Here is an 11,579-nt window from a genome sequence, read left to right on the forward strand (position 1 = left end):
CCCCCTGCCACTTCCTGAGAGCTATTAATGATTATTTCTGCATAAAAGAGAAGTTTATGTAGTTAATCACTAGGAACATAAAGATAATAAACAATTTTGTAGCACATAGTGCAGAAATTACCTCTATTCAAATAAGTCTGTGCATGTTTTCTCATTCTATTTTACAAATAAAGAATGGCTTTCCTGGAATGATGAGTTTCCAGCCACTGGAGATGACAGAAGATCACATAATACTTAAAGGCTCGTTCATGAAGTTATAATTAGAAAAAATCAATTTTAAATATCTCTAGAGAAATGTAAGACTCGAACAGGGAAGGGAAGCTTTTACAGTTATTCCCAGAGAGGGTGGGGAGGGGCAGGGGAGTGTAGCAGCAAAGGTAGGTGGTTTAGGAACCTTCCAGAATTCTTCGCAGATGTGGACCACTCTAAGTTTACATGCATACTCCCTTCATTAGCTTGAGGGGAAAAAAAAAAAAAAAAACAGTAATTCAGAAAGACTGAAACAGGCTTCACAAAGGAAAGTCACCATGGGAGCGAGTGTCAGGGTGGAAAGCTCAAGCCCGAGTGTTGGACTCGGGTCTCAATCTCATTCTGCACTCTACTTCAACACGTTCTGGGAAGACACTTTCTTCTAAGTCCGCAGACCCTCCCCACTATTAAATTATGGAACTGGGAAAAGGAGCTGATGGCGATGATGAGGATCAGAGGAAACAAGACGCTGAGTGTGACGTGCTCAGCACAGTAGCTAACATATACTAGCACTCAGTCATTCTGGCTGTTATTAGCCCACAGCAAACAACTGGTAGGTAATAATAAAAACAGAAGCTAAAGCACCATATTCCCCTACAGAAAACAAGTATTTTAACAAAATGAATAAGTCAACATGCTTGATTTTTTAAAAATTTTCTATCACAGGAACCAGAAGGTGGCATGCTGGTTAAGGCACTGGAGTCCTACTTGGTTGGCTGCAGTTCGAGTCCTGAACCTGATGGCTTGAAACTCACACCAGCCATGTGTGGGTGTGTGCCCAAAATCCTGGAGGAAAATGGACTGCAGCATGGTCATCCCCCACGGGGTGATTTTCTCTCTCACTGTCTCTGTCCCACTGGCAAGCACATACATCCTAAGGAAAAAACCTTTAAAAAAAAGTCATAACTTGGGACCAGCAGTTAGCATAATGGCTATGTCACTGAACTCCCATGTAGTCGACTGTGATTCGAGTCCTGGACCCGGTGGCTTAAACTCACGCCAGGCGTGTGTGCGTGTGAGCGTGTGTGCCCAAGATCCTGAGAGAAGAAGAGAAGGGAGGAGAAGGGATTGCAGTGTGCCCACCCCCCCCGGGGGATGATTTCTCGCTGTCTCTGTTTCTCTCTGTCTCTCTGGCGAGCACAAGCACCCTATAGCAAGGACCTCTCTAATTTAAAAAAAAAAAAAAAAAGTCATAATTTAGCATGTTATTTGAGGAAGCCTTTGCTATTTATGCAGAAGAAATTATTTTACAATACTGAACATGTAATAATTTTAAAAAGCAAGTTTTTAAGTATACTCTAACAAGTAATATTTCCTATTATATCAAAATTTTAAACTTTTTTTTTTGGTAAGAAACTGAATCATTGCAAATGTGAATACAGTACTAGAAAAAAGTTGCTACTCTTATCTTCTTACACAAGGCTCTTTAATTTTATTGTACTTTAGGCCAGTCTCATGCACAGAGATTATACTGTGCAGACGGAGTTGACTCCCACGTGGCCCACCAGAATTTGAGTCCCCGCCCACCATCAGGCATGGATATACATGACCGGATACAGAACTGGAAGAAATACGGCATGACAGGCCCTTCTGGAGGGTGCTAGCCCCCCCCCCCCCCACCCCCCCCCCCCCTCTCTCTCTGTATTTCTTTCTCTCTCTCAAACACTCACATAGACTCCTTCTGGCATACGAAAAGGATGATGATAATTTTACGGTATGTGGGGCCGTCAGACACTTTTGTGATATAAGTTTCAGTACCAGTAGTTTGTATCTCTTTCAGAGACATTTAATCTTACCCACTAGTTCTCTAAATGTAAGCTCCAATTTAATTTGTTCCGGGGTGGATCCTCCTACAAATTCCGTCTTAAATTCTAGATCTGTGAAGGCTAAATGAAGGATCTCCTTCTGAAGTGACTTCTTAAACCATGGTCCCCTTTCTTGATCTGATCGAAGATCCGGTATTGGGAAGCGAACAGAAAGGTTCAATGATGGCGTGGCAACTTGTACTGATATTCGACAATTTGAAGGATTATGTGAATCATCCAAAAATACTTCCGTGAAAGCCTTGTGCTAAAACAGAGAATATCACAAATATGCCAGAACATGAAATTAACTGACTAAACATGAGTGTCATTAGTATTCGACATTACAATATGTACAATCACTATTCTCCATTCAGTGTAATGCATTAATATATAATTCAAATCAACTGAGTAATGAAATTTAATAATGCAGCAACTATTGGCAAAAGTCAGAACTATTTGTAAAAGTTAAATCATGATATAAAAAAAACAAAAATAAGGGACCAGCAGTTAGTGTAATGGCTATGTTGCTGGACTCCCATGCAGTCGACCACAGTTCGAGTCCCAGACCCGGTGGCTTCAATACGCCAGGTGCATGTGCGTGCATGCCCAAGATCCCGAGAGGAGAATAGAGAAGGGACTGTGGCGTGGCCATCCCCCCTGGGGGATGATTTCTCACTTTCTGTCTCTGTCTCTCTCTGTCTCTCTGGCGAGCACACGCGCCTTATAGCAAAAAACTCTTAAAAAAATAAATTAAAAATCAAAATAAAAACTAAACCAGAGTGAAAACAGACACACTACAGGTGTATATATGTGGGGCCTTTAGAAAGTTCATGGAAAACATGCATGATGAGAAAACTATGCATGGATTTTACCTTTTTTAGCACCAAAATAATCTTGTACTTTAACTCCATTTTTCACCAACTCTCTGAAGTGGCAGAATACTGTATAAATTAGCCATGGCAAATTCGATACAGTTCATGGTCACTACAGTACCCACTAGTCAATGTGAACCATGTATGCCCCAATGCGCTACTGTAAAGACTCAGGGTAACCTTAGAGGAGTTAAGCCAACTAAAAATGCCAACTCTGGTTCATCTTTATATTGCCAGGATGGAGCCCAGAGCCTGCTACCTCACAAGTGCTACATAAACAATAACTGGACAATTCACCAGTCCAAGGGGACGACCCCCAGCAATGGTTCTTAAAAACTAGAACATATGTATGCACCATCTGTCCAAAGCCATGTTATAATAAAAGGGTCAAAGAACAAGCCATGCAAAACAAGCCCACTTCCTATTTTTTCTCTCGAACATATCGAGACTAATAAAGCTTTCAACCATTTTAGGTAGTAACACTCTCAATTTCTTGAATCAGTTTCTAACCTCCAAGGTTAGAAACCTGGGTCAGCCAGGTGGCATGGTGGTTCTGACTGGATCCCCCATGGCCGACTGTACGGTTCGGGTCCCAGACCTGTGCTTTCTCACTTTCTCTCTTTTCCCTGGTGAGTCTCTCTCTCTCTCTCTGGCAAGTGCACGCAACCTTATAGCAAAATAGAAGAAAAACTTTATTTTATGAGAAATTTTTGCTATAGGGCACATGCACTTGCCAAAGAGACAGAGAGAGAGAGACAGAAAGCAAGAAATCCCCCATTGGGGTATGGCCACACCATAATCCCTTCTCCGTTATCCTCCTGGGATCTTGAGCATGCACACACATGCACTGGCCTGAGTTTGAAGCCAGTGGGTCCAGCACTCAAACCACAGTTGGCCACATGGGAGTCTAGCAACGTAACTACTACACCATCTGCTGGTTCCAAAATAAAACCATTTTTAAAAAATAATATAATGTGATGCTTAATAGATTATTGTCCCTTATAGCCTACATTACTTGAGCTACCTTTATTTTATTTTTAAAGTTTTGCTATAGGGCATGCATTCTAGCCAAAGAAAGAGAGGCAGAGTGAGAAATCACCCCCTGGAGGGATGGCCATGCCACAGTCCCTTCTTCGAACTCTTTGGGACTTTGGGCACTCATGTGCATGTGCCCACCGTGATTTTCATGCCTCCGGGTCCAGGCCTCCAAGTGCAGAATGAGCTACCTGGGATCCAGAGCCTTAACCTCCGTGCCACCTGCTGGCCCTGGGCTACACTTTTTTAAATGTAATAGTTTCAAGTAGTTTATGCAATGAGAAAATAGATAAACTTTTATGAAGATATTATGCTCATAACTTACAAAATTCAGATCAACACAGAAAAGGGAAGAACTCTACTATAACAAAATCATGGTAACAGCATGTTGCTGTTCATTTTCTTAGATAGGTCGGTGTTATATACAAACTTGGTTCGTTTTCTTAGATAGGTCAATGTTATATACAAACTTGGTTCATTTTCTTAGGTCAATATTATATACAAACTTGTAATAAAAGTTTACGTAGAATGCATTCTACTTTTTCACTTTATACTTCCCGATGAGATTTCTATACTTTCTTCGCAGCTATTTTAAATCACTTCCTAAAATTTCATTTGGTATATTATTAAACCCTTTTTAGTCTGCTACCAAGATATGTTGTTTTGATAATGCATGCTGTTTAATCTATTAGGAATACTTAAAAGGCTGGCCCTACAGTGCAATGGATTAAGAGGACATGGGGAAAGGGGACCAGCAGTTGAAGTAATGGCTATGTCGTTGGACTCCCACGTAGTTGACCATGGTTTGAGTCACAGACCTGGTGGCTTAAACTCACACCAGATACATGTGTGTGCGTGCCCAAAATCCTGAGAGGAGAATGGAGGAGAAGGGAATGTGGCATGGCCATCCTCCGGTGAGTGATTTCTCGCTTTCTGTTTCTGTCTTTCTGGTGAGCGCATGCGCCCTATAGCAAAAACCTCTCCAAAGGGAAAAAAAAAAAAAAGAGTACATGGGAAAGGGCCGACAGATAGCATAGTGGTTAGGGCACTGGACTCCCACATAGCCAACTACGGTTCAAGATTCAAGTCCTAGACATTGTGGCTTGCTTTCTCACTTTCCCTCTCATTCTCTCTCTGATCAAATTAATAATAATAATAATAATTTCTTAAAAAAGAAAAAAAAAAGATTATATGGGAAGTAGATTCCACATGGCTGACCACAGTTTCAATTCTGGCCCCAGTGGCTCAAAAAACACACGAGGTGCATGTGCATACATGCTCAAAATTCTGACAGGTTGAAGATAATGGAATTAAAAATAATGTGCAGTAAAACCACATTCCATCAGGGGTACCTTCTCTGACTCTCTCACCATTAAAAAAAAAAAAAACATAAGCTCAGAAATTATCCCAATATGTATATTAGTTAACTATAATTATGATTAGTATTTAAAACCTGTTGGACTTACCAGACTAATATGCTTGTTGTATGACGTGTACATGTGAGATGCCATCATCTCTACTGTACTAAGTTTCTGTGGTTGAAGCAAGGAATTTAACCTGTCCACAATACTGATATCCAATTCACAACATACTGGATTCAATTTAATTTGTAATTCTGCCTTCTGAGGAACAGAACTAAGTCTTGCTTGACTGCCCTAAAAAAAAAAAAAAAAAAAAATTGAAAATTAAAAAAAAAAGAAGGCATTAATATGATCACTAATAATAATAAGAAATCAGGTTAAAGTTTCCAATTGTGACAAAGCATGTAGCAAAAGAAAGTTTACAGGTGGCGAGGGATGGCTTACCTGGGGTCCTCTGTTCTCAGAATGCTTATAATGAAGCTGAAGACATGTCGGGGGATGAGAGTCAGTTCCTTCTTTGGAATGGAACGTTAAGAGCTTAACAAAAAGATGAAGATAAATAAAATGTAAGAAATTAAGCTACAATTAATCACATGGATTTACTGAGGTATGAACAGTGGGAAGAGCTTTTGAAATGAGAAAATCTAGCTTTAAGTTTCATTTTTTTGTCACTTACTAGCAATATGAGTCTTAAGTTAGTTCCCTTCTATAATACTATCTCATCTGCAAAATGTAGGTGAGGATTCAAATAATGTCACAAAAAGTTCTTTAAAAATAAAACAACTTAAGAGGCATAGTAACTGTAATAAATTTAATTTTGATAGATTTAATAAGTTTCTCAGACCAAACAGTGGCGTGGAGGTGAAGGCAGATGGATCCCACATGGCTGACTGTGAGATTTGAGCCTTAGACTTGCAGCTTGAAAAATCACACCAGGCACATGTGCATATGTGCCCAAAATCCCAAAAGGAGGGAGAGATGGAGGAGGAATTATTCTCTGTGTGGATGCTTTGCGTTGAAATTTGGTTGCTACTATAACACTATTTAAAAGGTAGAAACTGGGGACCAGCAAATGGCATAATGGCGTAATGGCTACATCACTGGACTCCCATGTAGTTGACCACGGTTTGAGTCCCAGACCCGGTGGCTTAAATTCATGCTGGGCACATGTGCGTGTGTGCCCAAGATCACAAGAGGAGAATAGAGGTTCTGGGATTGTGGCATGGCCATACCCCCTGAGGGTGATTTCTCGCTTTCTGTCCGTCTTTCTGTCAAGCACATGTACCCTATAGCAAAAACCTCTCCCAAAAAAACAAACCAAAAACAAGGTAAAAACTGGGCCAGCTCTGTGGATGGTGGTTAAGACAGTCAGCAGATCCTGGGGCTGGCAGGGGACGGGGGGGGTTAAGGGAACGAACTCCCCCGGTGGTTAAGGGCACTGAACTCCCACATGGACAACCGCAGTTCGAATCCCGGACCTGGTGGCTTGCTTTCTCTCTGTCCCCCCACCCCCAGTCAAATTAAAAAATAAGTAAATAAAGTTAAATACAAATAATTATTAAAAAAAAAAAAAGTCAGATCCCACATGGCCAACTATACAGTTTGAGTCCAGGACCCAAGGACTTGAGAAACACACCAGGCCCATGTGCATGCACACCCAAACTCTCGAAAGGAGGGAGAGATGGAGAAGGATCATGGTGTGACCATTTTCCATAGAGGGTGCTTCCTCCTCTCTCTCTCTTGCTCTCTGGCACACACACATACTCTTTAGCAAAAAGAAAAAAAGAGAGGAAGAAACAATCTATGTATCAAGAAATGGAGCTTTTGAGAAGTAAAAAGGATTAGATAAGGCCATAGGGTGGGGCCCCATGATTCAATACTGGTGGCTTTATAAGAAGAATGATGAAGACCAGAGCTGGTACACACTCTAGCCCTCCTGCCTTGTGATGCCCTGGGCTGCCGGAAAACTCTGCAGTGTCTCCACCAACAAGAAAACTCTCGCCAGAATCAGTCTTTGACCTTAGATCTCCAGAATCATCAGCTGAATAGACCTCTGTTCTTTATAAATGGTCCAGTCTCTGATACGCAGTTAGAACAACAGACAGATGGATTAGGACAGCGGGCATTCAATTAGTATTTGTCCAAGAACAGAATTCTTCCGACATGGAGTGCTTTAAAAATGAGTGAAATGACATCATTTGTCTCATAACCTATCATTCTAAAATAACTCTAAACTAAACCTTGAACAGTCTTATAATGACCTTGAATTCAACATCCTAAAATCTGTTTCAAAACAGAAATGCAAAAAAAAAAAAAAGGCGAAGAATTCACCTGTATGATTTCCTATACATTTTAAAGAAAATCATGGCTGTTCATACAACTCCTAAAAAGTAAGACAGATTTAAGAATAATCCTAAAGGAAAACCACCCAGCATTTACCTCTGTGTAGTGAGGAGGGACAGAATGAAAATCCGTTGGGAACAGGCACTCCAAACACTCCATTTGCCCAATGGACATATCAGTGCTAAAATAGCGGAAAGTTGATCTTTGTCTTTGTTCATAGGATACTTTGATGCCAGTACCTATAAACCTATGATTAAAAACGAGGCCTTTAAGAGCACGCATATACTTCTAGATCACACAACATAGCATACGTAGTCACGGAACAGCACACCAGTGTTAATCCACAGCGATTCCCACCTATTCTGACGAGTCCAGGGTGTTAGGGATAGCAGTAATAACTGGGGATATCAATCAGAAAGACTGCTTCGAATTTCCTAGTTCCTAAAATAAATCAGTTCTCTTGAGAAATTTCCTAAGATATGTTTATTTCCCATCACTTTTCCACATTTTAGAGTTTATACTGCAGAGTATGAAACCTTTCAAATCTGAAAGTATATAAAATAATTTCTTAAAATTACTTAAAGAGAAGAATCATGCAATTATTTTTAAAACTTCAGTTAGAAGGGCCCAGATGGAGTCTAGATCTGGTTTCTATTGTTTTTGTTATATTTTCTGCTGCCATTCCACTGTCTGAAGCCTTGTCAAAATGAAAAGAAAAAAAATATGTTTATCATTTGAATATAAATATCATGGCCCTAACCTACAGGGTTTCTCCCATTAGGCATCAAGGCTACTTTGCATATCAATTTTAATACTTAGAATTTAAGGTCAAAAGTCAAAATATAAGCCCAAAGTATCTTCTAAAGATGTTAATGTGTCTAAAGCACTACATAAAATAACATGCTGCTAGACGATTTATAGACTACGCTCGCGTTAAAATAAACAGTATTTGCACTTGAACAATACTGTCCTTACATACTCAGTTCCTTCTTCATGTATTAGGATTCAACCCATGAGAGGAGCACTGGCTGTTGGACAGGTGCTGAACTTAAGCAGAAGCTGAAACCTAGCATTCGAGCTCAAGAGTAGCCTTTGTTTTGTTCCCAGCCTCACGGCCAGTGGCAAAGGGGTCATATTCAAGTAGCCCCTGTTCACTAGTTCAGTGGATGTCACCACCACCACCCTCTCTGCCAGGGACGGTAAGAACCGTTTCTATGACTGTAATGGTGTAAGACGTTATAGTAGCAAAATACAGTCAAAGAAACTAGATCAGAACAGGGCAAGGAGCTAAAGATATAATTTTAAAAACTTGAGATTTCCTAGACCTTTCATCAGCCCTGTTCTGCATGCCAAACCACCTGAGTGAGATTCTATACTAAACATCTTTGTAGCATTGCAAGACAACTTTATTCCATTCATTTACAAACAAAACATGAATTAGAAAAGCAAATACAGAGAGCAGATAGATGGATACAAAAGCCCACATATGGTTCTTTTTTGAGGCTCACTAAAAACTATGAAAGGGTTTACCTAAGGTGATCATGCGAGCAAGCTTCTGCAAATACTGCTCGGAAAGACTTAAACTCTTCTGTTGAAAATCTTGCTGGGTCAGTGTTTCCTATACAAGTAAAGAAAGCTACTGCCATAGGTGTCAGTGGATTAAGGTTCAATGACGTTTCAGGTGGAGATAAAGGATCGATGTGAAGTACAGACACTGAAAAAGTTCCCACAGCTAGTCTAAAAATAAGTTCAGGCCTGGATTCATCCACTGAAACAGATCTAGAAGGGAGAGCTGAAATACATGTGCACGTTACGTACAGCAAACGTTATACCTAGAAACTATCTATTATAACAAAACTATAAAACCTTTACTCATGCATTACTTTTAAAAACAGGTGATTACATGACAATATGATATTAAACAACGTAAAATAAAACAATTATATTGCAGTATCTTATATCCAAGATCTTAAAACTTTATGTGTTATGACAGTGAACACGCGAACAAAGCTCCCACAAAGCATTTATAAAATATACTGGAAAAGTCAAGATTTGCCCCAAGCTGCTCACAAATTGCCACTAAGCCTGTGTCTATTAAAATTAAATTTTGTGAGACCAGCAGTTGGCGTAATGGATTGCAGCGTGGCCATCCCCCCTGGGGGGCGATTTCTCGCTGTCTCTCTGTCACTCTCTGTCTTTCTGGCAAGCACACGCACCCTATAGCAAAAAACCTCTCAAGAAAAAAAAAATTAAGTTTTGCAGAGAAGAAACCTGAGTTTCTCTTTCAAAGAATATAAGAACAGTGAAACAGAAGTCAAATGGTTGATTGAAATACCTAAACAGCAACAACAACATGAAATTTGAGGTATACTTTTTCACTAAAAAATGTAATTATTTAAATACATAAAAAATACAATGAATGAGCAAGTACGCTTAAAATACTTCCCAGTGAATTATTTGGCCCTGCCTCATTTTACGTCTAAACTTTGTTAAACTGCCCTATCTATTTATCTACCTATCTATAGACATTTATACATGAGAAGAAAAAGAAAAGAAGCCGTAGAATGGCATTCTTTAAAAAGAAACCTAAAAAGAAAAATCCCAGTAGAAACTAACAACAAATGTCTTATTTCTACTCACAGGTCTTCTGCAAAGATGTGGGGTGAACTAGGTTGGATGGAAACGCGGACCCTCTTACCGGCTGCTCCTTGTGGTGATCAAGGAAATCCCAAGTGGGCTGAAGCTATAAGAGATTTTTTTCAAAGCACATCAATAAGGTGCAGAACTTTAAAAGCAACTTTTCAAGAACATAACAAAAACTAAGTAATACTTTACCACGGTCGCACTTAACGGAGACCCTGCTGGGGTATTTGTGCGTGTACTAGTTAGTGAGAGCTCAAGGTCCACATTCGGGGGGTCTCCAAGGGGTGGAAGAGAAGAAAGACTATGAGACATGTCCATATCAGCCATGGAGAAGAAAACTTCTTCTTCTAGAGAGAATTAGACTTTGTCACTTAGAGTTCCACCAATTTTAGTCTTTAAAGTAAGTTAATGTATGTTAATATAATCTTCTTCCTTCAGATTATTGAGATATAATGGTGCCCCAAATTTTATGTTCTTCCAATACAGTAATTAATTTGAATCCAATATATTAATGGCATAGTTAAAAACTCAATTAACTATGTTAATGGAAGGTAAACCTATCCTATTGATACATATGTTTTATTCTGTTTTCAAATATACAATGAGTTTTGTTTTTGTTTTTGTTTTTTTTTAAAGATTTTTGTTATAGGGCACGTGCACTCACCAGAGAAACAGAGACAGACAAAAAAGGGAGAAGTCACCCCCTATGGGGATGGCCATGCTGCAATCCCTTCTCCTCCAGTCTCCTCTCAGGATTTTGCGCATGAACATATACATGCCCAGTGTGAGTTTTAAGTCACCAGGTCCAGGACTCGAACCACAGTCAACTATGTGGAAGTCCAGCAATATAATCATTACTCCATCTGCTTGTCCCAAGATGGTATATTTTTAAGTGCTATATTACAATTTAGGAGATAAAATCCAAATTTAAAATAGTACAATTTCATTGCAATCTCTGTTTTCATATGTACACAGCTATTCTTTCTTTTTTTTTTTTTAAGAGAGATTTTTGCTATAGGGCAGGTGCGCTCACAAGCGAGAGAAAGAGAGACAGAGACAGAAAGCGAGAAATCAAACCCCGGAGGGAGAGCCATGCTGCAATCCCCTCTCCTCTATTCTCCTCTCAGGATTTTGGGCACACATGCCTGGCATGAGTTTTAAGCTGCCAGGTCCAGGACTCAAACCACGGTCGATTATGTGGGGGTCCAGCAACGTAAGCATTACTCCATCTGCTGGTCCCTGTACACAGCTATTTCTTTAGGGCGGGGGTG

The 11,579-nt window shown here is 39.8% G+C and overlaps 1 protein-coding gene across 1 annotated transcript in view; it reads right to left on the reverse strand.

Annotated features, from left to right (window-relative positions):
• Positions 1-11,579, reverse strand: part of ATG2B (autophagy related 2B) — a 96,098-nt gene that overhangs the window by 53,456 nt on the left and 31,063 nt on the right. Inside the window, exons 9-15 of the mRNA XM_027776378.1 lie at positions 10,501-10,655; positions 10,306-10,408; positions 9,196-9,457; positions 7,762-7,912; positions 5,767-5,859; positions 5,428-5,616; positions 2,046-2,319 (exon numbers count right to left, since the gene is read on the reverse strand). Of these exons, the coding sequence (XP_027632179.1) occupies positions 2,046-2,319; positions 5,428-5,616; positions 5,767-5,859; positions 7,762-7,912; positions 9,196-9,457; positions 10,306-10,408; positions 10,501-10,655 (1,227 nt within the window). The remainder of the gene's footprint in view (positions 1-2,045; positions 2,320-5,427; positions 5,617-5,766; positions 5,860-7,761; positions 7,913-9,195; positions 9,458-10,305; positions 10,409-10,500; positions 10,656-11,579) is intronic.

Source organism: Tupaia chinensis, unplaced genomic scaffold (genome assembly GCF_000334495.1).
Source record: "Tupaia chinensis unplaced genomic scaffold, TupChi_1.0 Scaffold000671_1, whole genome shotgun sequence".
Taxonomy (NCBI): domain Eukaryota; kingdom Metazoa; phylum Chordata; class Mammalia; order Scandentia; family Tupaiidae; genus Tupaia; species Tupaia belangeri.